The following is a 26,751-nucleotide window of genomic DNA, read 5'->3' on the forward strand; positions in this document are numbered from 1 at the left end:
TTCATAAGCCACAAAGAAAACCAGCAATATAATTTTTAGTTCATTCAAAGGCTGGATATTTTATATATTCAGTAGAATATCTAATGAAATCTACTGTCAAACACACACTAGGGTTGGAAACCGAAGATTTGGTAGACAACATGGGTAATAATTTAGTGTTTTGCGATAGTAAACAATACAAAATCATAAAATCTAGAAGCTCTCTAGCATTGTAAACAATTCAAAAGTCCAAAGTGCAATTTCTCCAATAAATAAAAACAAACATACACAGGAGGTGGTAAATCATTCTCAAGTCATTCTATTTCTCCCTTGTGCTTAGCATACTGTACACTAGTTTAACCACTCGTGTCCACAAAAAGGTTTCCAACATTGTTGCGGTTACCTCCCATAGACAGCTTGTCATCTCAATAAACTGGACACAACAATCAATAGGTCTCTCAAACACCATTCGCTTCCTCAACATCGTGTGAGGGACTGTGAAATTGCAGGTGGGCTATCCTAAAAGGCAACCAGTCACATTGCATATATATATATATATATATATATATATATATATATATATATATATATAATATAATATATATATATATAAAGGCAGTCCAAAATGGAGGAAAGGAAATCTTGAAAACTAGTCATTGCTCCTTCTGAAGACCACGTTGGGTTGACACACAATGTGACATCATGTTTTCCTTTCTCTCTAGTGCTTGAGCCTATAGAAACCCACGCTTCCCTTTTCCCCTTAGAGACTCCCTCTCGAGCAGCGCTTGCCGGTGTCCCCTTCATCATCCGGGGGCAAGATCCTCAGTTATCAGTCACGCTGGCCCCTCCATTGGTGGCGCTGGACTTGCCCTTCGACTTGGACGAGCGGAAGGAGAAGCGCTTGATGAGACGGCGCGAGAAACTCCCGGACTTCTTCCGCACACTGGCGGAGCTCGAGGAGGCTGAGTCGTTGTCCAGGTTGGACACGTCCTCGTGGGACTGGCTAAAGCTCGGGTCCTTCTGCCGGTTCCTCCGGCGGAACAGGAGCTTGGTACCGCTGCGGAGGAACCCCACTGGAATAGAGGGGATAGATGCACAATACACTACTGCATTTACAGAGGTTACAGATGTGCAGGACTACATTTAACTGAAGCAATATGGCACGAGTGAGAGTGGCTTCCATTGCAGTTATCAGTTAAAAGAGGTAGCTGTGCACATCTCAGGTGCAGGACAAAAAAAACTGTCAATAAATACTTAAAAAGTCTGCACACTTTGTGAATCTTTACTTTTTTGTGTGTTCTACTTTGTCAACGCTCAAGACAAAATAAAACACAAAAAAGGAAAGATTAAAGAAGTGTGCAGATTGTCAAAGTATTTTTTTGGTTGCAGATATCGCCATGGTTGTGATTCAGCCATAGGCACGTGGCAGGAGGTCGAGTGTCCCAGGTAGTCACAGCCATGGCCATATCAAAGCCACTCCCACTCATGTCATATTGCTTTTATACAACAGTTTTTCTACCAACTAATCGAGTTTAAGGATTTAAATGGTGTTTTCTATTGTTTATTTATTTTTTGTTCATTCATCCTCTGTCCCCCAAAATAGTTTCAATCTTACTCTCCTGTCTTGAAATATCACCATTCATGGAATGCCTCTCATCCAATCAGAAATTAATAAATAATTTGACCGCACCTAACTGTTGTATAATAATGCAGTTGAGCTGTCAGTTACAAAGCTTTCTGCCTCCGTCTGGTGAAACTTAAGCACTGCAGACAGTAGGGTTTTTTCATCAGCATCATGTTTTAATTCTGCTTAAATGCCATAGTAAAAGCTGGAAGCAGGTGTCTGAATGGATGAGAGTAGATTTGATGAATGGTTAAATGGTAAATATACTGCATTTATACAGATTATTCTATTCTGCCGAGACCTAAATGCACTTCTCCAATAAAGCCTCACAGTTTACCCGTTCACATACACATTCACAGACACATTCATCACAAACACATTCACAGACACATTCACAGACACATTCACACATAACTGATGGCGATGGCTGCCATGCAAAGCGTCAACGTGCACATTGGACGTTGTTACAGAGAGTCTCAAACAGCAGGCTGTGTTGACTCACTCACCTTTGTGGTCTTTGAGGCTACGCGTCTCCAGGGCTCCGGTAGAACCGGTCTCTGACTCCACATCGTCCACAGACGGCCGCTCCGACACGTCCGACGGCGTGGTCTCGTCCGCGTCGGGATGGGGGGTAGTAGCCCCACAATGGTTGTGGCCGCCACCGGGAGAGTGCTCCCCCTGCAGGGCAGCGTCCATGGCTGCAGCGTAGCCCACAGACAGCGCACAGTCATCCTCAGAGATGGGGACCTGAGGGGAAACACAAGACAGGACTCTGTTATATTACACACACATTAGGATGATATGGTCTGCCCTGTGTGAATAAGATGAAAACAGCACTACTTAACCCATAACCAGTCTTTTCCCTCTAATTGTAGATAAAAGTATCGAGTATAATTTGAATATGAATCTGCATAATATATATATTGATACTTTTATACTATATCGATACTTTTATACTTTTTATATTAAATTAGTGTTAGTTAGTTAGTAATTAAATGTATTATTAAAATTAATTTAGCTTTTATAGTAAATTAGTTCTGCATCACCTGGTAATGGTTTTAAATTACCAATAGAATATAACTGGGAAATCTCAAAACTGTATTATTTCTATTGAAAGCTATAAAGCTATAAAGTTAGTATGAAAAAAGAGATGGTGCTTTCAGACTTCACTTGAAGGAGTTAATTAGTTCACAGGACTGCTGCTGGAGGTATCATGTGATAGAGCAGGACATTATAACTGTGCTCATTCCAGTTTTTTTTTCTTGCTGACTGTTTGAATATAGCCCTCCATCCTTCACTGACTAACGGAGCTCTCCGGAGTCATATGAGCCGAGGATGAAATCAATCCTGCCTCTCCAATTTCCTGCTCTATGACTTCCTGACTGTAGCGATCAGCTGGGCTGATTGGCCATTTGTCCTGTTTACATGTGGACTTCTGCTTCTGATGCTAATGAAGCGTCACTTTGCTTGAAGTGGTACTCAACTGGCCAGTCCAGTTCCCATTTTTAATTGATGGCCACCATTCATTATTCAATCATTCCTTGGCGCAAGAAACACTACGGGTGTAGATCTAATCTCTAATCTGATGATGATTACACCACTGACTGCAGGAACTATCCTAATTAGATCACGTCAGCTGAGCAGTTTCATTCAACAGTAGTCTCCATTCAGATTGTGATGGCACTGAAAGAAAATACGACATACTACACAAACAACATACTACACTTCAAAAAAGCACATTTACAAAGAACACAAAAAAAAACATACCAATAATATATTCACTGATTTAGTCCATTCACTGGGTATGTACTGTCTACTTAGTAGTGAATTCATATACTGCTTTCATAGCAGTTTAATTCAATCCTACAGCTAATCTAACAGACATAAATCACTGTGGATTGCCTAGAGTAGCGCTGTTGCGGCGTGTCAGTGGATCTTGCTGACACTAACCTTCGAGACTCCAGAGATAATAAGCGTGCTCCTTTTAGTGGGGGTCTTCTTGGCCACTTTGGTTGATGACTCAGTCAGCTGCCGAATAGCTGTCTCAGCTACGGGATCCAGCCCGTTAGACAGGGAACTCTCAGCTTAGATACACACACACACGTACACACGCACGCAGACATGCAGGCACACACACACACACACACACACACACAGAATAAAATTAATGGAATGCATACTCTCCCTCTCTCTCTCCCTCTCTTGCCTATTCTCACTATGGTATAACTATGGTATAACACTACATAGTACCATTGATATTAACCATTTTGATTTATAGTAATACTAACCCACTCTACATCTCTCTTTCTTCCATCTTACCACACTTGTGAGGTATACCATCACCAATCAGCCATCCGTGTGTTTGGCCCTCATCTCACTCATCTCACCTGAAGTCCCATTCCTGCGACTGCCTTATCATCGCCTATTACTGTCCCCCCTGCCCGGATTCCTGGCCCGTACAGCCTAGCGACCCAACATTTGCCCTATGATAACTCCTAATCCCCCTGGACAATTCCATTTCTTACACTGGACTATTTGAACTTTCTGACACTAAATAGGATTCATGCATTATCATACCAGACATGTAACCATCCCACCTCTTGTAACATACACCTCAAGTGGCTTTAAACACCATTTTTGGTTTGTTTTGGCGCTCTATAACTGAAATTAAATTGAATTGAAATTGAAATTCATACTCTGAAAGTAGACAATAAAATGAAACAACAAAATTACCAGCTTCTTTGAAATTTGAAATATCCAGCTCCATACGAGCTTCTATGACGAGAGCATTTGTTTGCCAGGACTTACTACTTGGTGTGGAGCTGAGGCTGGCTCCTGGAACATCCATCAGCACGGTTGGCCTCTTCTCAGTCACCTCCACCTTGGATGGAGATCTCGACGGGGAGTCTCCTTTGAGAGGGAAGGAGACAGGATTTATTACAGCAGTATTTCAATGTGAAGGCTGGGTGCTGTAGAGAACGTGATGGGAGTGCACTATGAGCACTATGGAGTTCTGGAGTAGGATGACGTAGGGCAGTTTACTGGAACACTCTACTGGAACACTCTTTCATTCACTTCACTAGTTTAAAGAAGGCACTTGTGTGTTGTGTGTTGCTGAGGGTATGTTCTATAGTAGGATTTCACACTAGTAAAGTGTACTGCAAAAAAAAAGCTCAATGGAATGCCTCACCGAGTTTCCGGTCCAACTTTGGTCTTGTCTGAATGGTGGTCACAGTGGTGACGATGGTTCCATCCGGCATGATGGTGCGGTCCACATCCACCTTTTTGGTGGGGGTGTGTGAAGAGCGCAGTGGTGTGGCAATAGAACCAGCTGACTCCATGTATTGCAACTGCAGAGGAAGTCCCACAGATAGTTAAAAACAGATTAAAAATTAAGCTGTCCACTAAAACTGATATACGTAATTTCCAGCCATAGCCTTCATTTACATAAACCCAGGTAAATCCTATGGTTTAGGAAATCCTTGGTTACCACTGATGTAGTGGCCATCTCTATCAACTAAACGTTGGATTTCCTATGTACAGTTCTGGTAGCCTTCCCTTTACTCCTGTGCTTGTGTGAAATGTCTGCTCTTACCTCTAAGGTGACGGAAGCTGGTGACGAGAGCCCATGGCCAGGACTGATGGAGAGGACATGCTGGCTTGCGGGACTTCTGCTGGAGATATCCAGCAGCAGTGAGGTCTGACCGAGGGAGAAGTCTGACAACAAACAAACACCCAAAACACACAAATAAAGGCTCAACCACATAGCACAAATACTCTGAGTTACATAAGCCTCTCATAATCAGAGAACAGCCTCCAGAGGACAGTTTTTGTTTTTACTTTGCAACATTTTCAAAACAAAACAACAGAAAAACCACTGTGCGTATACAGGGGAATCAACGTATTCCATTATTGGAGATGACTCACATTCTCCCTTGCTGTTTCGCTCCAGCAGTCTTATTTGGAGCTCTTTGGTGTCTGGGAGCAGGTCCCTGGTAAAAGCAGTAAAAAGCGTTATATTAAGCTGCTCAACCATAACAGGCCCTTCCAGAATATGAGGTAATGGCTCTACACGCGTAAGATGCACAACGAGAGTGTGATTTCTCAAGTGCAAGGCTGTTATACTGAGCAACACGGTTTAAGAGAACAAAAAGGCCCTGGGTCTTGCTAATGTAGGACATTACGGTGGAGGATCTACTTGTTGAACAACCTCAGTGCACACAAAATGGTTGCCTCAATCTTACAGCATGTTTACCATTTTGAAAACCACAAAGCTGCTTGAATGCTACATGAAAAAGCAAAGACACTGGGAAAGCTTACAGGATAATGTCTTCACTCCAGTCCAGCGTGGCTCCACTGCTGGACGAAGGGGTCAGGAAACGGGTCCTTTTCTCCAAGACTGGGGTGTCCAAGCATAGAGAACAGCACAGCTCCCGTAAGCATGAGGACTCCACTGGAAATATAAAACAAGTAGTGTGTCACCCTTATGGCTTATTAAACTGTGCGAACAGCAGCTAACCACGCACAACATATCCAACACAAGTCCTTGGCCTGCGAAATGATTGATGTTTATTACACGGTCAACACTGCACATGGCGTAAGCTCTTGTGTGTTGTGCGTATAATCAGCAGATTCTAGTTCCTATCAGTGCAACCTGCTGTCTGTGTTCCCTTCAGTGGGCTTTAGCTGAGAGCTCACTCTCACACTAACCTTTTCGGACGCCGGTTGCTTTGAGCTGGCGGACCAAGAGTTTCGGAGTTGCTGGTTGTCCCAGTGACAGAGAGTTGGGCCCAGGCATCAGCTTATCTTTAGGGAACTGTGTTAAAGAGACATAAGCAGTGAGTTAAAAGACGCTATAATTATATCTAGTCAAACATCTAATAGTTTCATCATTGAAGTGTTGATTTATAGATGAGGAATAAACTTGATTAATAGATGATGAATAAACTTGATTAATCGAGTGCAATATAACCCCTTGAAATGTTTCGATTGGGGCCAGCAGTAGGGGGCGCTCTCACCGCTGGACTGGAGACACACGCCCTCAGGTTGAGAATCATGGCGGGCTGTGTGCTGTACAAGGTGTCCTCCACCAGGTCCCTGATCATGTCCAGGTCCACCTCGGGGTCAGAGTCCTAAACCAAACAGAGGGGAGATCAAACATGAGAGACCGCACTGCTGCACAACCAGCCTGCCAGCATATCAGTGTTATCCACATAGCGTTGTGGTGGCAACTTCAAGGGAAAAGTTCAATATGTCAGTGGAAATCTTGGCAGGCAGGTAGGCAGGCAGGCTGGCAGCTATACGACAAAATGAGAGTTCTGTTCCATGTTTGATGGGTATACAATGACATGTATAACACCAGTCATCAGTCATCAGGCTGCTTTTACAGCGTGTGTACTGAGGGAGGAGGCTGGTGGGACACTGGCAGCAGGGGAGTGTACTGGAGGGCAGCAGGGGAGTGCACTGGAGGGCAGCAGGGGAGTGCACTGGAGGGCAAAGGTGCCTGGCGCAGTGCAGCGTGCCCTCTCTCACCTCTCTCTGGACCCGCATCGAGGACACATTGACTGACAGGTGAGGTGGCTGGGAAAAGGTCCAGGACACCAGGAGACCCTCCTCCTCCACCTCCTCCAACGAGACCACCAGCTAGAGAGAGCAGATCCAACTTTACTATCTTGCAGTTCAATTGTAGATTGTGCTATTTACTAGTGGCAACCATAATATTCTTTAGTACATTTCAATTAAATAAATAACTCTTTATTTCTTGTGGTAATAACTGAGGTTTACATTGAACCATTTAATAATTTTTCTCTTTAAGGTCTGGTTACAATAACAGTTGCTATGATTGTTGTTAGGAAAACAGCCTATGGCCGAAGCACAAAACAAAAGTGAATGCAAATCTCAAATCCCAAAAGATTTGTGTTCTACCTGAGCATCCGCCGGCTCTATGGTAATCTGGTAGGTGTCCATGGATACAGCTGCAGGTGACTGCTGAGTGACCGTCACTGGAAACATGACGGTGTCAACGGAACAAACGCACTGCAACACCTGGTCCAGAAGGGGGTGGGGGGTAGGAGGGTACAGTTAGTACTATCCTGGAACATACTAGTCTCATACTCTGGACGCCTGTAACATCTTCATGGTATCCCAATGGAAAGGGGTGGGTTGATTGAATTGTACAAGTTTAAAATGTGTGCTGTACTCACCATGCTGTGGGCTGACTGGTCTGTACAAGTCACGCGATCAATGGAGGCAGAGGCGGGGAGCTGGAGATTTTCACTGAAGGTGATCTGAATTGAGCTCTGTTAGGAACAGGAACACACACACATGCAGACTGTGAAAACATGGTTCTTGTTATAATAATGTTACCATTCACCTTATTGACCTTAGTAAATGAAATGGTAACACTGCCATACAGTAAGGCCATTGAGGTCAGCCTGGACCAGGACAAACCAGCAGGCAAGGCCAGTTGGAGATGCAGATTAGTGGACATGGGACATGTGGTTCCAAGTGAGAAGCTGGCCATTAGTAGCATCTACTGATGCAATTTCGACTTGGTTAGCATTTCCTCTACGTAAGGAGTTTTCTCCCATCTATCTACACACGGGCTAGTTAATCCACTCACATTTAGTTTCTTTGAGCTGTTTAGTGGAAGTAGGAGATCTATAGGTACCAATAAAAAAATAAATACTGCTTTCTTCTCCGCCCTGTCTCTCTCTCTCTCTCTCTCTCTCTCTCTCTCTCTCTCTCTCTCTCTCTCTCTGTTGAAATCAGGTGAACTAAACAAGACAACACATGCTCTCTTCTTTAGCCAGAACAAGTGTAGCTGAGAACAAAATCATATGAGAGGATATGACATCAGTTTTGTTCCCTCAAAAAATGCCTGCCTGCCATGACAGCAGGCCCGTTTGGCGTCGCTGCCAGTTTTTGGCATTTCCAACGCCAATGAAGATGAGTAAGCTCGAGGTTTCGGGCCAAGCATGACAGTGGCCGGCTGACGGTGATGACTGCGCTTGTCGGCGAAAGGCACGCTGTTTCGAAAAACACTGCTGGAATATCCAGGATGTATTCCTACTATCTGGCATGACCAGAGGCCAGGGCTATGGCTAGGCTAGCTGTGCAGAGAGAGAGAGAGAGAGAGAGAGAGAGAGAGAGAGAGAGAGAGAGAGCAGACATTTATATTTACATTTATTCAGTTAGCAGACACTTTTATCCAAAGCAACTTATTATGTCAAGTATATTAGGCTACAGGGGCCATTGTCCTCAGAGCAATTTGGGGTTAAGTGCCTTGCTCAGTGGTAACAGTGGAAGCCAGGAATTGAACACACAACTTCAGGCTACTGTATGCTAGCCCAGCTCCTTAGCCACTAGACACACATGGGTGTCTGCTGCACCATCACATATGAAACAGGCGGTTACTTCATTTCATCGGCGGGTTTCAAAACTCCCATTATCCCTCTAAGCAGCGGTGCAGGTAATCCCACGTAAGCAGATCAGGACACAGGTGTTGAGGAATTCTCTTACTGTTATCCAGCTTAGGAAGATGCTGATCCACTGATATACTAATTATTGCACTGCTGCTACTACATTGTTTTGATGTATAGGCCACGTGGTGAAACATTGAGCATGTCAGTGTTTACACGTGTCAACAGCGGTTTAAAGATGTTGTGAAACATTGAGCACGTCAGTGTTTACATGTGTCAACAGCGGTTTAAAGGCAAGGTGGCATCACAGAGTGGGCTATACTTTGAAGGTGGCAACATGGCATTAGTGTGTCCACTCCACCCATATGTATCCACATACTTCTAAAGTTAGACTACAGAAAGGAGGAAACGTAAACACATCGAGCTTGAACCCAGCGGCTCTTTTCAATTAAACGGCTCCCAAACACATCAGCTATTCATTTGCAGGATGCACAGTGCTAAAAAATCAGCACTAGAACACTGAGTTATGTTTTAGGTGTGCATTTATAGTTAAACAAAGCATGATTAACCTCTGCAGCTCTTTTAACCACGCTGAAGGATTACTCTGCCTGCTTCAGTGGGCAGCTTTAACTTGCTCAGATCCTGAGCTGCACAGAGAGAGAGAGTAGGAAGGGGGGAGACACACATCCCCCCATGGCATATGTTCCTCATCTCCTTAGTCCAGTAAGCATCACACACAGGTCCGGAGGGGAGTAGTGCGGTGGTGGATAGCACTTGGTAATGCATGGTTTTGTGCATGTGTGCTTCCAACTCTATGGAAGAGAGATCGGTCTTTATTTATTGATGATATGGGAGGCATAATATCATCTTCATGCCACAGTGTCTGCTTGGCATGGGAAGATCAGCTTATTTCATAGCTTGCTTATCATTTTGTTATCATTTGTGTTGTCACTGTATGATATCAGCTTTAATATCCATGCTGATAAGAACAATGGTTTTGTAGCAGACTGGTGCTCTTCTCCCTATAGTAACAGATATCCTAGTAAACAGGATAGTAACAGATATCCTAGTAAACAGGATAGTAACAGGCACAAAGTCCACAAGCCATATAACACCTGTACTGTTACAGCTACACTGGTTACCAGTTACCCAGAGACTCCAGTTTAAGATCCTATTGTTGACATATAAGGCCCTGCATAACTTTGCTCCCAACTACATCACCGACCTCTTGGAGAGCTACACCCCTTCCCGCTGGCTGCGATCCTCATCAGCTGGTCTGCTCAAGGCGCCCAAGATGAACCTCAGCACCATGGGAGAGAGAGCATTCTCCCACACAGCCCCAAAGCTATGGAACTCACTTCCAAATGACATCAGGCAGTGGGAATCCACTGCCCAGTTTAAAAAGGAACTGATCTCTTTAGACTAGCCTATGGACTATGATATGGCTAAATGGACTATATATTTTTGATAATTTTTCTCCTATTTTGATATTTTTTCTTCTATTTGTTTTATCTGTAAAGCGACCTTGGGTGTCCTGAAAGGCGTTTTAAATTAAATGTATTATTATTATTTTATTATTATATGTTGTGGGACATTGGGAAGATGACAAAATGCTAAATATGAAAAATATGACCTGACCATATTTGCTTGAGGCGTTCGTTTTGTTACTCATGACTCAGCAACCTGCCCAACTGTGGGTTTTGGTGTCTGACCTCTGTGAGAACATACGTAAGGATGCTGCTGACTAAATGAGAATGCCACGAGCAGACGGCCCTTCTGATCTGACCACTAAGGACAAGCTAAAGACCAGACCACCTCATGTCGTCATGTATCAGCAGGCCTGATTTCATCATCACTTCCACACAAACAAAACAAAGGGCCAACTCAAGCCTCCCAGGCTGTGTACTCCACATTTCTTGCCACTGAATCACTCCTTGCCTCCGTCACACAGGTGCGGTGTAGTGCAGGTACAGTGGCTACAGAATTCGTTTTTGTGTGTAAACCTCTCTCTCCGCTGCCTTAGGAGACACGGACACTAACCTGCTTTCCATGTTGGTGGCTGCAGGTTCAAGTCCAGTGCTGGATTATGTGCTTTAGAACAAAACCCAAATCATTGATATGCCAGTTGCTGTGTTTTTGATATTCGTGTATTCGAGTATGCGTGGAGTGTGTAAATTTCATATTTTGTATGTAATTATATAACTTTGCATCCTATAACATTAGGATGTGCATAATGAGATTGTTGTTGACTTCCGTAGAGGTCACACCCAACACCTGCCACTGACCATCGACGGTGCTGTGGTGGAAAGAGTGAGCAGCACCAAATTCCTGGGGGTGCACATCAGTGAAGACCTCTCCTGGACCACCAACACTGCATCACTGGCGAAGAAAGCTCAGCGCCGCCTGTACTTCCTGCGGAAACTCAGGCGAGCAAGTGCTCCACCAGCCATCATGACCACATTCTACCGAGGCACCATTGAGAGCATCCTCTCCAGCTGTATCGCTGTGTGGGGCGGAAGCTGCACTGAATACAACAGGAAAGCCCTGCAGCGCATAGTGAACACAGCTGGAAGGATTATTGGTGCTTCTCTCCCCTCCCTGAAGGACATTTACACCTCCCACCTCACCTGCAAGGCGACCAAAATTGTGAGTGATGCAAGTCACCCCGCTCACAATTTGTTTGATCTACTGCCCTCTGGGAAGAGGTACAGAAGCCTGCGCTCCCGCACCACCAGACTCACCAACAGCTTCATACACCAGGCTGTTGGGATCCTGAACTCTCTCCCCCTCCACCCTCAGCTACATAACATCCTGGACTTTTAGACCCAAAATGGCTGCCTTGCACTACTCCACTTGCACTACTCCACTTGTACACTTGCACACTTGCAACTTGTTGTTGTTGTCCTGTTGTCCTGAACACTTCTGAACACACTTCTGCTGCTCTTACATAACTTGCACCACTATGCCACTTGCATACTTAGGTCAAACAAAACTACCTCAGCCATTTATTGGCCTGACTTTTGCACTATTATATTGACTGTCTACTGTATGCACAATTGCACAATTTCTACCAAATTTTGCTGCTCTTATTTCTTCATTGTATGTGCCTTCTTATTTTTACTTTTTATATTGTTTACTTGAATGTTATGTTTGTCTGTGGACCTAATTGGTAAAATATGTCTTGTCTCCACCGTGGGATAGTAGGAAACGCAATTTCGATCTCTTTGTATGTCTTGACATGTGAAGAAATTGACAATAAAGCAGACTTTGACTTTGACTTTGATGAGTGTGTGTACTATAACATTAGGATGTGCATGATGAATGTGAGTGTGTGAGTGTGTTCCTGGGTTTGGCTCTGATGTCCTTTTCTACATCTGAGTCAGTGCAAACGGCTCCCCCTCTGGCCTTCTCACAAACACTCACCAGCGTTCAGGCCTGACCAGAAATATCCTTTCCCCACCTAACTGTGGCCGACAGCCGCCCGAGCCAGTGCTGCTTCCCAACATCCCCAGGGGCAGCACACATGGTGCTGACAACTGCTGAAAATATACACTGTTCTGGCCCCCAAACGAGGACAAATAGAGAACAATGGCAACTGCGGAGCGAATGGGACCGGGCCAAGAAATCCATAATATCACTAAGTACCAGACCCGGGGATACTGAATGGATACCTGGGGACTCAAACATCTGGCACTGCCAAAACTGGTGGCGGTATTTCACACGGCGGGCTATCTTTGTCCGACAGACTGAGCAGCATTACAAGCCAGATACACTTGTCTGGGAATTCAAGAAGATATATTTATGCAGCTATGAGGCTTTCAAGCTGTGATGCTATCACAATAGAAAAGGGAGGAAACACAGCAGTACCAGTGTAGTGTCTGTATCGGCTCTACCAATCTAATCTAGAGTAAAGGTGACTGGGGAGTGGCACTCCACAGTTCCTATAGCACCCGTCAGGGAGACAACAAAAGCATAACAAACACTTCAGACAACCATCTGTATGTCATTGAAAGGTATGCTGAGGTATGCCATTTTAGATCTAGTCTTATTTGCTGCTTGATATGAATTTGTTCCTCATCATTCTTAAAATGCAAGGAATTATTAATGAAAGACACAGAGCAGGGTTATTCCAGTGCCAAAACATCATGGCTGTTTGAAGGTCAGGTGACTTGCTGTGTTGTGATCAAGTCTGTTTTGAACAAGTGACAGAAGAGACAGAGGTGAGAGTGCACTTCTCTCTTGTTTAAAGTATGCTATAAAACATATTTATAGATATACAATATTACAGTGGGACAGCTACTGTGGAAAATAGATGTATCCACAATGTACTCATGTAAAAAATCTCTGCTCACTTGTTATATATCTAATGAGATTTACTGTATAATGGAAGCCCTATGAACGCAGGTGATACCCTCACCCAGCCCCTTTACACAAGTCTATGTGTGTTTATGCGCCCGCGACTGTGTATAAACGTTCTCAGAGGACGTCCTTCTGTTGACATCACCAACGTAACCAGCTGTGCAGATTCCCCTCTGCCAAATCCCTGGATTACAGCGAGATAGAGGGAGAGTGTTAGAGAGAGAGAGATAGAGAGACAGAGTGGAGGAGAGAGAGAGAGATAGAGGTAGAGAAATGGGAAAGCTTCTTAGCGACCCCTCACATCCTAGCTTTGGACGCCTGGGCTTGAACCTTCCAACACAAACAGTGTGGGGAAGACCATTGTCATAACTCATGCACCATAACATCTCTTAAAGTCACACTGGTCTACCTCTGCAGTATCCCAGCGTGACCAAGACATGAAATGAAATGAGTGTAAAGCATATAAAAACCTCCCTAAGGGCAAGCTGAGCTCTCATTTGACACAGCGGCTGAAAAGAATGCAAAAGAAGTTAGTTTGAGAATAGATGTCCATCAGCCCTAAGATGTGGCAGTAAAATAATTCTGCTTCCTGTTCTCTCTGTCTGGCTCTATCTGTTCTCTGCCTCTCCATTCATTCACTCTCACCCCATACATTCAAACTACCAATCCTTTTCACTGCCATCATTGCCATAATCTGATTAAAACTAGACTGTGGAATTAAGCAGAGAAGATTAACTGTCTTCCACTATTTTAATTTTTTGGTTTTAATTTTGACATCTTCGGATGAGTGGCTATCCGGCTGAACCCACTGCTGTGTGTAGGAAGAGAGGAGAGGGAGGCATCGGGTCTGGTTCCCGCATGATCTCTCACAGACAGTTGTGTCATGGCTGGTGGTAATCTTGCTCTGTTAAAGACTTTCTTTTTGTTGATGCAAGAGTGCTCTCTCTCTCTCTCACACACACACACACACATTTAAATTCTTTATTTGGATTAGAAGATAAGCATACATCATGGCATAATCCAAATTTGATAGAAAGGTGTACAACAGCAGCCAATATCCCAGTCCATCATGCACATTAGGGGTAAAGGTGGCACCTACGCCTCCATATGTATAGGCTACCAATTACTGCTGATACAGAGCAATGCACACACACACACACACACACAAACACACACACACACGCACGCACACACGCACGCACGCACACACGCACACACACACGCACATGTCTGTGACTGCTTAACCTCCTCTAACTGTCAGAGTTAATATCTTCACAGTGGTCCTGTCTGGGATGATTGGTTAGACAGGCTGGTTGCCAGCAGCACATGAAGACATGATGGGTTTTTTTCTGTCTCCCTTGTACCCTGACTGTGTCCCCTCTCTTCTTCACAAATGACTGCAAGCATCTCTCAAACATCATGAAACCCATTGTATGAAAAAGTGTAGAACCCGCCACAATGAATTATGAGGAGGGGGGCATCGTCACATATAATTGCTGTGACTGTGCAAATTATCTTTGAGGGAATGCTACATTCTGGAGGAGTGATTCATCTGTCTTTTTTCAATAGGATTACAAGATAATAGCACGATGGACATCAAAGAAAACACATGTTCACTTGATAATGTCCGTATGATTGGACTGTCTCAGAGGAGACAGTGGGCCTAAGTCCCAATCATTTTCCTTTAATGCTTTTGGTTGCTTTCTTTTTCTGGTAAACCCACTTGTGTGTAACACTACGCCAAGACTTCAGTACAGTAGAACCGAATGTAAGAGGTGGTTGCCATGGCTTAGGGCTGCTGCCAAGGTGTCCATTTTCATGTAGCCACAACAACAGGTGGCCAGTGTCTACATTAAAGGGGCAGTGTCTTATTTGAGGGATCACTTTCGCTCGCGACCTCAGTTTGCACACAGGCGAGGGCAAATGGCTGCAACTCCATCAGCAGGTTTTTCCGGTCAGGCATTCGAGTGCCACGGATGGACTGACATTTAGTAACTCTGCACTGCCACGAGACAAAGAGAGGAAATAATCTGCCCCTTTTTCCAATGGAGGACAGAAAACACTAGAGAATCAATTATTTTATACAAGACTCAGAAAAAATAGAAAATATAGCATGAGAAAAGCCTTAATTTGCACTGACCTAGGTCATCACTGACAACACTGGATATAAAAACAATGATTATAGCAAAACTAGTCAAGTACAAGTTTGAGGCAACAGGCAAGATGTTAAAGGGTTCTGATTCTGGCAATCCCTGACAGAAAAAAACGTTTCAGATATCATTTCAACATCTATTTTTCATTTTAACATCTATTTTTCTATTTTTCAATTTCATTATTACCTCCAAGCTGCTGCTAAAACTAAGCCTCCTGCTTGAACTCTGACTCCTTCATCGACCTCAGTTTAAACAATACGCCTAATTTCTTCTGGGGTACATAAGCAGGCTCAGATGATTTAAAAGGAAACATTCATTAGTTAAGAGAGCGAAAACACCCTGATGGTAGAGATCACAGAGTGGCAGCCAGCACACGCTGCAGATTCTTTGAGAGAAAGGGCATCGACAGAATTAAAACGTTAGGTGCTGCCCTGGCATTTGAAGCCAATCCACTACTCCTATTAAACGGCAGGCCAGCTTTTTGTGTCTAATTCCTTTCCTGAATCCCAGTGTAGTCACTGACCACGGGGGGAATTTGAGCAACACATTATGTAACTTCGCTTTGAGCCTCCTTGACTAGCTGGACTAAATCTGGGTCACTGAACTTGCAAACAATTATATCGAGACCAAAAAATCCTCACATGGTAATTTGTCCCGCCTGAAGTTAAATGGTTGATTGAATTCGCCAAATGGAATGCGGGGTATGCATAACTTAGCAATGTCAGCTTTTATTCAATAATACTATGCATGCCTAAAGGCTGTCTGCATTTTATTATCCCTGGTAAAATATCAGTGAAACTCTTACAAATGTGCTAAATTCACTTGCACACTTCAACCACTCCCTGAGGACAGCACATTTCAGTCAGAGGCACATCATAGATGTCCATGCAAATCCAATCTCTGTCCGAGAGTATTATTATTCCCTAGCTCGCAACAGGGACAGAAACTAGAGAATCCATGGAAGTAAAGATGCTTGCTTTCATTCTCCAAGTACTACCCTCACCCAGCCCCTTTACAAGCTATAAATATGAGAAAGCCGACAAGCGTGATGTCTAGGCCCAATGTCCGGTAGCCTTTCCGAGAATGCAGACAAACTGATGCAAAACTTGGCATACGGCCTGTCTGCAAAGGGTCTACTCTGCCAAGTTTGAACTGCACCATGCACTTAAAATATTAGCCACTACACATACAACACAACAAGTGAAAAACCTCAAAGAGTACCATTCAGAATTCAGTTACTATTGGCATGGATAAATCTAAAACATCGCCAAGGCTGTGAATAAAAATAACCTTAATGTGGGGGGTCACACAAAAAAAATTAAAACCAGAGTAAACCAACTGTTTACAGCTCTGTTTCTTCCATGCTACCGAGATGAAAACATGTTGTGTGCGTCGCGAGCCCACTTCTGAGCACAGAGAGCCCTGCTACGGACTAAATGTGCCACCATAAACTACACACGTGGAGGCCTGACCTCGCTCACTCCTGAGGGAAGCATCGCTGGCTCTTTCATTTGAAGTCCGCAGGGCCCGCTCTCTCTGCAGGCAGCACGGACGCCCACACAGATCAAACCCCAAAGGTTCAATGAGGCACGGGGCATGCCACACACACTGAGCCTCTTTTCTCAAACACCATACATTTTAAATGACCTACATACAGTGCACATACGGGTGTCAGGAGTGATAATTATCACTGACATTTCAGGGAGAAAACGTCAACAAAACACTGAGGAGTCAACAAAGGAGTCAGCAAAGTCTCAAAGGTGAGCAACGATGACAGACTTGGGTGGAGCCCTCACCACACACAATATGAAAGTGTATTTGACAACACTTCAAACCTCGGGGGAATTCTCACACCCACAAACAAACAGGCCAGTGTAATTGAAAATAAGGAAATCTAACACACTAGTCTAACCATGTTCATATGTTGACAGAGAGAGGAGTTACACAAGAACCCACCTCTGTCCCTCCTCTCCTGCCTCTCAACTCCCACTGATGGATGGTCTAGTCCAACACGCTGTGCCTACACATACTTGGGACCACATCTACATACATACCTACATTCATGTTCAGCCATACAAATATAGGCAAAATGAAGCATTCCAATGATTGATTTGCCTGGTAAATGCCTGTGTACCAGTCCTCTAGAATTTCATAGTGATTTTCTTCTCTATCTGAAAGGATTCAGCTGAAGAATATTCTGTTCAGTTTTTGATTCAAAAGGTGCTGAACACACTTCAATTATCTTATCAGCTACTACAATGGTAACCATGGCAACCCGGAGGATTTCTCAGGGGATTTTGAAGTAGTTCTGGGTCTTTATAAAAGGAGAGTAGTTGACAACATGAGTGGCAATAAGTGGTCTTAATTAACTGGCTCAAACTCACCCCTTGTCTGCTGGCTTGTTCGTTGAGGGCTCGAACCCAAGCTCTCTGCCAGTGTTCCCTGAATGACTTGAAGGAGAACAGCGAAGTCAGGAGCCCCTTGACCCCTGCCTCTGTCTCGCTGCCCCCCACTCCGCGACCAAACCTCAGCCTAAGGAGGGATCCCCACACACCCCCCGTCAGGGTCTGGTGCGTCAAGTTTAGCGGTAACTGCCAGTGCGCATCCGACCTGCCCTGGGTCCTGGACCCTGACCTCCTCGGACGAAGGATGGCCAGAGAGTACTGCACCAGCCAAGTCAGCACGACCAGCAGGGAGGCCAGGAACAGAGCCACAAGCAGCAGCCAACTCCAGTCCTGGCCATCCATCAACTCAGAGCTCATGGGGGTCTCCGTCTCATCTCCCACCGCCAACGAACCGCCGTCCTGGGCTGGATCCTGTGAAAAAAACAAGTTGACATGATGTGAGTAAATGTGCAATTAAGATACAGCACTTCATAATAGGCGAATGAGATGTCTTAAACAATGAAACGTTCACGTTTAAATTTAGCCAGGGATGTTAGAAATATTTATGATGAAGAATTAGGTTTGAAGTTTGAGGTTATATGTTGAAAAAAAAAAAAAGAAACAGAACGGCTAAAAAAATGATGGCTTTTTTCAGCTACCTGTCTAAGACTTCCCCTCCGAGGGAACCCTTTCACTGTCGGTTTCATATTTTTCGAAGAGGAGGCGGGTGCTGTCAGGGGTTTCCCCCACTAATCTTCGCCTCCTTCGCAGTTTCATGAGAATGTTTAATGCAATCTGTTCAACATCAGCGACGTTCTCCTAATTCATTATTCCACAATACGAAACAGAAAAAATGTGGCGTTTCCGTGCGTCAACATGATTTAGCAGAAATCTTATTTTACGCAGACGTCTTGTCCACATGAATCGGTGGCATTTATGTAATTGCTGCGCCAGCTGATACTTTCACTATTTAGGCTAGCCTACCTACCCATTCATTGCGATACTGGCGCTGTATATTTGGATACACAGATGTTAAATAGCAGTGTGATTGTGAAAACATGAAATGTAGGCTAAATCACTGAAATGATGTAATTACTGTACCGTTTGGGGAGAAAGATCTGGCTCGTCTGAAAGCATGAAGTCAGTGGAGGAATCAACACCAAGACGTCGTTAACGTGTAGCCTGTTAGGTTAGCCCAAGACAAATAGCTCCGTGGCTACATTGTGTCCATAATCAAATTATGGTTGCGCGTCTTCATCCCTCGCACCTTTAGCGAGAAACGGTAGAGCGATTTGAAATGACGATTTTAATGTAATTGCCGGCGATAACTCATGTCTGTTATCGGATGGTTGCCCATACAGTCCACCAGTCTCAGTCTCCGGACAAGCGATTCCATTCCCCCTCCTACCTTCGCCCCTGAACAAAGTCGGTAATGCGCAGGAACAGAACTGTCAAAACGCAGCCTACCGCACGCATAGGCTACAACATTGGCTTTTAAAGGGCCATGCAACTCATTACATATCTCGCATCAAGGACACCCGTCGCTTAATGTAGTTCACACCCGACGTTTTTATAAAAGATTACTTGTACTGTGTCAGGTAGGCTATATCAGTTGTCCTGGGGCCTATATAGGGGTTTGAATGATATAGCATAGCATAGCATGTTTGCACAGAGGCTGACTTGCACAATCATTCATTTTTTTCCAATGGCAATATATAATATAAATATTCAATTTATATATAGTGGCTATAAATTAATGGTTGTGCAAATAATAACACTGCTAACAAGGCCTACTTGGCAATCGAATGCACCTCAAGGGGAAATAAAAGTCCCATTTTTAAAAAAATGTACCCTAACGTTAGGATATGACTGTGCAGAAGTGGGTTTCAGTATCTCCACTTTCACGTACGGACCGCTCTTGCAACCTCAAATACAGTCCTTCCAACACCCACATTGATTCGACATTTATTATGAAATGTTTGAATAAGCGGAAGTCATCCAAAATGTTGACGGAAGTAGACGTGGAACTTTGTCCTGGTTCACGACGAGTTGGGATAGAAACACAATGCTGTCAAACATATTGTCTGTTATTGATAATTAGTTTGTTGTAAAAGTTTTTTGTAACATGTAACCATTGCCATACAGTTCAGTTTGTTAAATATTAGATAGCGAACTAACTCGTTCTACCAAACGTTTAACGTAACGTTCCTACACATCGACGTTACCTACATTGCCATTCATTTCCTTTCGAAACTCACCGTTACGTTTGCAGGTAGTTCGATAAAGTGTCATTAACATGAGCAATAATGTCATTTAACCGGAAAGCTCATAAATGAGGCTGCGTTGGGATTTTCCATTAGGGAAGGTTATACAATCGCCGTCGTTTCAGTTTCAGTCAGATAAACGTGGTGGGTTTCATCTAGCTATGTTACAAATTATCTGACAACTTGCTAAAGACCTACATAAAAGCGCTGCAAGTAATAGCAATGATAATACAGGGATACAGATGTTGTTCAGTGTTTCCCTAGGCTTTGTTCTTTTCTTGAGAAAATGTGTGACTAGCACGTAAAATAATCTGACTGTGAAGAACAACGTCGTGTCTTCCTTGGCTCGTTCTCCAACGTAATTCTTCACAGTTATAGCTAAAATATTACCTTTTTAGCCTAAATACCTCAATACCTTAGTAGTAGAGAATGTCTCCTATACCAGTAATCCCTCTGGTCATCAACTGTTGCATGTCTGCGCTGGGCTGCCTGGCAACACTTAAGCTAATTCCAGCATTCAAGGAACATTTCATCGGAGCCAGGCTGTATGGAATGGACCTGAACAAAGTCGTAAAAAAGGAAGTGTGAGTGTCTCATCATGGTAGCAAAACACGTAGGCTATTCATTGACATTCTTCTCCCATCAATGACTAACGGTTTATAATAGTAATGTTGTGCGCAGAATACATGAAAGACATTGAAACATTTCGTTTGGTCTTAAAACGAGCAATAGGCTACTTGTTTGAATAGGGTAAACTTAAGCCATTTGTAAAGGACTTGTGTCTTTTTTGATCTGTGTCATGAGATGACAACACCTACTGTCATCTATGCTGGATTGGATGACTGCAATGTCGTTGTGTGGTGTGTTGGTGTGTGGTGTCCTGTTGCTCAGGTTAAATATTTTGCTGTGTCTGAAATAGATTGTCATCCATCTCCCCCTCAGCCCAGAGTCCCAAGGTGTGATCAGTGGGACGGTCTTCCTCATCATCTCTTTCTGCTTCATCCCAGTGCCCTTCCTCAGCTGCTTCGTTGGGGAGAAGTGTCAAGGCTTTCCACACAACGAGGTGAGCTACGTTTAACAGAAGTGGAATATTTCAATCCAAGACTGCTGAATCTATAGATATCTGCTGCACCTATACCTATTGTGTGGTCAGAGGGAGGAATGCATGGAAAGGAGGAGTGAGGAGATGGCCAAAAAGGGCCAAAAAACATAAACTATTGTACATGGATGACTCCTCAGTTGGTTGACAATCCTTAACAAAAACTTTGAAACTTAACCAACTTCATTGATTATTTTTATTTCTCGTTTTATTAATATATTTGTAAACCCTACTGTCACTGTAATCAGTACATTTTCTGATTGTTCAGTACAGTTCTGATTGTAACTCTAATGTCTTAGATAAGTGAATTCACACTGTTGTCTTTGTGTCTTTCCTGGATCAGTTTGTGCAGTTTATCGGTGCGCTCTTGGCCATATGCTGCATGATATTCCTGGGCTTTGCTGATGATGTATTGAATCTACGATGGCGACACAAGCTCCTGCTGCCTACGATGGCCTCTCTGCCTCTCCTCATGGTCTATTTCACCAACTTTGGCAACACTGTGATTGTCGTGCCCAAGCCCATCCGAGTCTTGCTGGGGTTGCATCTGGATCTGGGTTAGTTTCTGCTTGTGGTCACTTTCTATTCCAGAATGGCTGGTCTCTGTCTCTATCAGGCTATTTGGATGGCCAAGTTATTGCCCTGTACTTCTGTATTCACTGGAACAGTTTCTTAACTGGTCTGGCTTTGGGACCCATTTAACTTCCCATGGACATTAAGTCGCGACCCATATCTTAGTGTTCAAGCCAACTGATGCGGTGAGCTGTGGTGCCTGTACTTGTTTGGAATGTGCTGATGTTAGGCACATTTATGAAGTTCTGAACTCCTGTGTAGCCTTTCAAAGTACTCAACAGGTTTGGCTTTGACAGTAGGATGCTTTGTTTCCATGTGCCGTTTTTGATTTGATGGTTTCATGCTCTCAGCAATTCACTGCACACCACACACTGGGGGTTTTGTCTTCAACATAAGTGAATACATTCTTCATATATGCAGGGTCATTTTACAGCTAAAATGATGTCTAACATGACCTGTCACATAATCATTGTCTATGTCCATGGCAACGACTGGCATATTAATAAAGTCTATCAAAATAAAGGTCCGACATCAGATTTGATAGGGTAGCATTTTAAATGGGTGATTATTTTTTCTTTAACCACCCACTTTTGGGTCCCAACCCACCAGTTTAGAAACACTACTAGAGCACAGGAAAATGATGACGATGACAGGATGCTATGTGCCTTATTATGCTATTTTGTGATTTGTTTTCATGAAAAACATGCATATATTATATATAATTTTGTTTTTGTATGTTTGTGCACAGGGATTCTATACTATGTGTACATGGGCATGCTGGCTGTATTTTGTACCAACGCCATCAACATCCTGGCTGGGATCAACGGCATAGAATCAGGACAGGCCCTCTTTATCTCTGGGTCCATCATCATATTTAACTTGTTAGAACTCAATGGTTAGCAAGTGTTTTCCTTATTTTCATAGCAATCATTGGGGATATCTGAAACCTCCAGATCATTAATTTGTGTGTGAATGGTAAAGTGAAAAGAAATGGGGGCAGCTGTGGCCTACTGGTTAGCACTTCGGACTTGTGACCGGAGGGTTGCCGGTTCAAACCCCAACCAGTAGAAAGCGGCTGAAGTGCCCTTGAGCAAGGCACTTAACCCCTCACTGCTCCCCGAGCGCCGCTGTTGTTGCAGGCAGCTCACTGCGCTGGGATTAGTGTGTGCTTCACCTCACTGTGTTTTCACTGTGTGCTGAGTGTGTTTCAATTGGGATAAATGCAGAGACCAAATTTCCCTCAAGGGATCAAAAGAGTATATACTATACTAAAGGTTAAATACATGCATGTAGGTATTTGTACTATTTGAATATGAAAAGAATCTTAATCTACCATAATTGTAGGTAATTTTTCTTTCTTTTCTTTGCCTTTGTCTCTCAGGAGACTACCAAGATGACCATGTTTTCTCCCTGTATTTCATGATTCCTTTCTTCTTCACCACATTGGCACTTTTCTACCACAACTGGTAAGCCTGCTTTGATTTTTCACAACCCAACTTAAGGCAGCTCTTATGTGTGTTTTTACTGGGTGCACTAAACTAGGAACATTTTTAAGAACTCCAAGAAGTTAATTTCCAAGAACTTCTTTACAGCACCAATAAATGAGTATTAACAATTAACCCTGTCCTTATGAATTCAATATGACTTTGGCTTGTCGTTGCCACAGTTGTGTTTACCTGAGAAGGTACCACTGGACACGAGAAACCATTTTAGCCCTACATAGACCCTTTCAATCTGTTTGCAGACGATTTCCGGTTGGAATGTTCAAAACCACTGCAGATACTTTCAAATGAAAATGAATTGGACTTTAGCGTAATACTATACATAATGTTGACTTTAAAACTTGTTTTTTAAAATGTTGTTTGTCAAAAAGTTACCATTAGCTCACTGTTGTTTTTAGTGCCACAGGAAATGAACTCACATGTTTGTTTATGCAGTTGAAAGGGTCTATAAACTAAATGTCCTGAGTGGTTTGGGTCACATGTTTACCACGGGTTCCTTATGTTATTGTTTCCCAGGTACCCCTCATCCGTGTTTGTTGGAGACACATTTTGTTACTTTGCCGGGATGACGTTTGCAGTGGTGGGCATCCTGGGTCACTTCAGCAAGACCATGCTGCTCTTCTTTATCCCACAGGTCATCAACTTCATCTACTCCCTGCCTCAGCTCTTTCACATAGTGCCCTGTCCACGACACCGGCTCCCCAGGTGACAGAGCTGCACTGTTCATTTCAGCCTCTAATTAATTTATTCTCAAATGTTCAAGTACTGATCTCTCTCTTATTTGCCTTATCTGACTTGGTCTTCTTGGTAGGCTGAATCAAGACACAGGGAAGCTTGGAATGAGCTACTCAAAATTCAAAAAGAAGGACCTCTCCAAATTAGGACAGTTGATTGTCAAGGTAATCTTCACCTGCTTGTATTAACATAATTTCATTACTATGGATCCTAGCTGTGAACGGAAGTCCAGGAACATTACTTTACATTGTTATCATAATCCCAATACTTCAAAAAGGTTAAACTGATTCAGTAGCCTGGATGCCATTCCGAACCTAGTCCCGCCCACAACATTTGAGGTCGGGAAGTTCGGTCTGGCATTGTTCCATTGTGGTGGAAGTATGCTCGCCCTATATCGGGCGGACCAATCAAATCAGGCTTTACGATGATGGACAGGTGAGCAACAGCGCCTGGTCTATCACGTCATCTGAACACGCTTTGATTAGGCTTATGTTTAAAACAAAAACACTGTGGCTAGAAGGATACATGGCTTTTAAGACCCCATATGGAAAATTAATATTATTTAATGAGGTTGTATCACTGAAAACTGGCGGTGGTAGTGTAGTGGTTAAGGAGCTGAGCTAGCGTGCAGTAGCCTGAAAGTTGTCGGTTCAATTCCCAGCTTCCACTGTTGTGCCCTTGAGCAAGGCACTTAACCCCAAGTTGCTCCAGGGACAATGTAATCCCTTGTAATATAGCTGACATATGTAAGTCACTTTGGTCAAGAAGTGTCTGCTAAATGTAATGTAATGTAATGTAATGTAATGTAATGTAATGAAAGTTGAGATGTGGAAAAACTTGTGGTTTCACTTTCAACAAGGGAAAACAGCGTTGTTGCATTGCGACATGTTCCCTCGTTCGTTTGAAATCTCTGATTGACCACCTGTTCGAGGGATTTGCGACAGCCTTTCCCAGCTGTTTAACATGTTTGTAGCATATCACTGTTTAACAAAATAATTTTAAAAAACGGAGGGGATATAGGAGAAGAAGGATGGTTTGTGTGTTTTCTTCCTATACCTCACGGTAAGCTATTTTGTTGCTCTGATTGGTTAGGTCTATTCCCCCCCTGTATCGGTTGAAACACGCCCCATAATTACGTCCCAATGGAGCATTATCAGACTCATATTCTGACTAGAATTGAGTATGACTACGTCAGGCTACTGATTCAGTACAATATACTGTAAATCTTCCAGTTAGTGGTGCTAAATTAGTTGTATTTTTTTCCTCCTCCTGTAGGTGGCAGAGATGTTATGGTTACTGGATGTGCAGCACTCCTCAGATGGTGATGACGAGTTTATTGAGTGTAACAACATGACTCTGATTAATCTGGTGCTGAAGGTCCTGGGGCCAACCCATGAGAGGAATCTCACTGCCATAATGTTACTGATACAGGTGTGTACTCACATTGGGATGTGGGCCTCTAAAATCTCTATTTATATGAGCGTATGTTGCCGGAGCTGTCTGAATGTCCTGTCTCTCTCTGTCTCTCCCTCACACACACACTCACACACACTCTCTCACACACACATAGTGGAGGAAACTGCCTCTGTTGCCCACGGGTTGCTATGTTAATGTTATTGTGTCAAATTTCACAAAGTCCCAAAGTCACAAATGTTGACTGCATGTGGATTTCCACACCAGTGGTAGCTATTCTGTGTGGCTGTTGTCTAGCTAATACCAAATTAAGTTATTTGTGTCTTCCCTCCAAACAGGTATTGGGAAGTATTACAGCATTTGGAATTCGTTATCACTTGGTTCGGCTGTTCTACGATGTTTAGATGTCTGCACAATTGAAATTGTGGACACTATGGACTATGAGGACAGCAGTCATCCCACAAAGGCCTCTCTGGATGGTTTTGTTTTGATTCAAAGAAGAACTGAGAAATAGCAATGCTAAGAACCAGCCTGGTGAACAATGGCAGTGTGGCATTTAGTGAAATTATCCATGCAGTATAACAAGTCAGTGAAGGTGGGAACATGCATAAAACATGAAGTGGGAAAACGCCTTTGTAAAGAAAATTATATTTCTTTTAAGCGATTTGTTATCTCAAAATACACTGAAAATGTATATGGATTTTCTCAAAGGTGTCTGAACCCCCTTTGTATGTAGGGGTTTGACAATTTGACACTGGAGGAATTTGCTTGTTGGGATGTAAATACAACTTCCAAACCAAATAAATGTGCTCTGAACAATATAATTTCAATTTTTATTTCATATTTATTGATCATTGCTTATCACAATATTGCTTATCATATTCAAACGTAGCTTTGTCTCATGTAGCCAGTGGTAAAATTTGATTCAAGGGGAATACAAATTGACATAGAATAGACAGATAATTACAGAAACATCTCTCATTCCATCCCTAATGCAGTGAATAGGCTATTGGTTATACTGTGCATGAACATGCAACTAGAACTGTCAAGTGGATGGACAGTTAAACAATCAGTGGTAAAGGTAAAAATTGGTAATTGGTCAAAATAACATTAACATCTCATGACCTCATGTTTATTAATCATTAATGACCATGAGATAATTGTGACTCATTATGTAATAAGAATTACTGATTGTCTACCTCATAATTTTATATTTTCTAGGTCACAATAATGACTTTGTATAGG

The 26,751-nt window shown here is 43.2% G+C and overlaps 2 protein-coding genes across 3 annotated transcripts; one reads left to right on the forward strand and one right to left on the reverse strand.

Moving 5' to 3' along the window:
• Window positions 1–577: 577 nt before the first annotated feature.
• Window positions 578–20,668, reverse strand: c2cd2l (c2cd2 like). 2 transcript variants are annotated; one of them, XM_048236393.1, is made up of 15 exons: window positions 20,600–20,668; window positions 17,921–18,352; window positions 7,807–7,902; window positions 7,529–7,648; window positions 7,136–7,246; window positions 6,622–6,735; window positions 6,314–6,419; window positions 5,924–6,056; window positions 5,531–5,595; window positions 5,199–5,320; window positions 4,794–4,953; window positions 4,412–4,513; window positions 3,554–3,687; window positions 2,110–2,350; window positions 578–1,052 (listed from the first exon to the last, which is right to left on the reverse strand). In XM_048236393.1, the coding sequence occupies exons 2-15, from the start codon at window positions 18,296–18,298 to the stop codon at window positions 802–804; spliced, it is 2,133 nt and encodes a 710-aa protein (XP_048092350.1). In that variant the 5' UTR covers window positions 18,299–18,352; window positions 20,600–20,668; the 3' UTR covers window positions 578–801. The 2 variants fall into 2 exon arrangements, with proteins under 2 accessions (XP_048092350.1, XP_048092341.1); XM_048236384.1 differs by lacking the exon at window positions 20,600–20,668 and adding an exon at window positions 19,022–19,488.
• dpagt1 (dolichyl-phosphate (UDP-N-acetylglucosamine) N-acetylglucosaminephosphotransferase 1 (GlcNAc-1-P transferase)) lies at window positions 19,924–26,327 on the forward strand. Its single transcript, XM_048236404.1, has 9 exons — window positions 19,924–20,768; window positions 21,127–21,247; window positions 21,627–21,840; window positions 22,605–22,751; window positions 23,238–23,322; window positions 23,875–24,063; window positions 24,170–24,257; window positions 25,369–25,524; window positions 25,845–26,327. The coding sequence occupies exons 1-9, from the start codon at window positions 20,614–20,616 to the stop codon at window positions 25,908–25,910; spliced, it is 1,221 nt and encodes a 406-aa protein (XP_048092361.1). The 5' UTR covers window positions 19,924–20,613; the 3' UTR covers window positions 25,911–26,327.
• The last annotated feature ends 424 nt before the right edge of the window (window positions 26,328–26,751 follow it).

This window comes from Alosa alosa, chromosome 2 (assembly GCF_017589495.1).
Source record: "Alosa alosa isolate M-15738 ecotype Scorff River chromosome 2, AALO_Geno_1.1, whole genome shotgun sequence".
Lineage (NCBI taxonomy): Eukaryota > Metazoa > Chordata > Actinopteri > Clupeiformes > Clupeidae > Alosa > Alosa alosa.

What these genes read in the sequence shown, in the direction of transcription:
- c2cd2l (XM_048236384.1), bottom strand. Translation starts at nt 19,057, where the DNA reads ATGCTTTCAGACGAGCCAGATCTTTCTCCCCAAACG. An exon ending in CGATGCGGGTCCAGAGAGAG is followed by an intron (nt 6,736 to 7,135) that starts GTGAGAGAGGGC and finishes TGTTTGGTTTAG; the next exon opens with GACTCTGACCCCGAGGTGGA. An exon ending in TTATCTCTGGAGTCTCGAAG is followed by an intron (nt 2,351 to 3,553) that starts GTTAGTGTCAGC and finishes GTTTCCCCTCAG; the next exon opens with GTCCCCATCTCTGAGGATGA.
- dpagt1 (XM_048236404.1), top strand. Translation starts at nt 20,614, where the DNA reads ATGTCTCCTATACCAGTAATCCCTCTGGTCATCAACTGTTGCATGTCT. An exon ending in AAAGTCGTAAAAAAGGAAGT is followed by an intron (nt 20,769 to 21,126) that starts GTGAGTGTCTCA and finishes TCTCCCCCTCAG; the next exon opens with CCCAGAGTCCCAAGGTGTGA. An exon ending in GGGGTTGCATCTGGATCTGG is followed by an intron (nt 21,841 to 22,604) that starts GTTAGTTTCTGC and finishes GTTTGTGCACAG; the next exon opens with GGATTCTATACTATGTGTAC.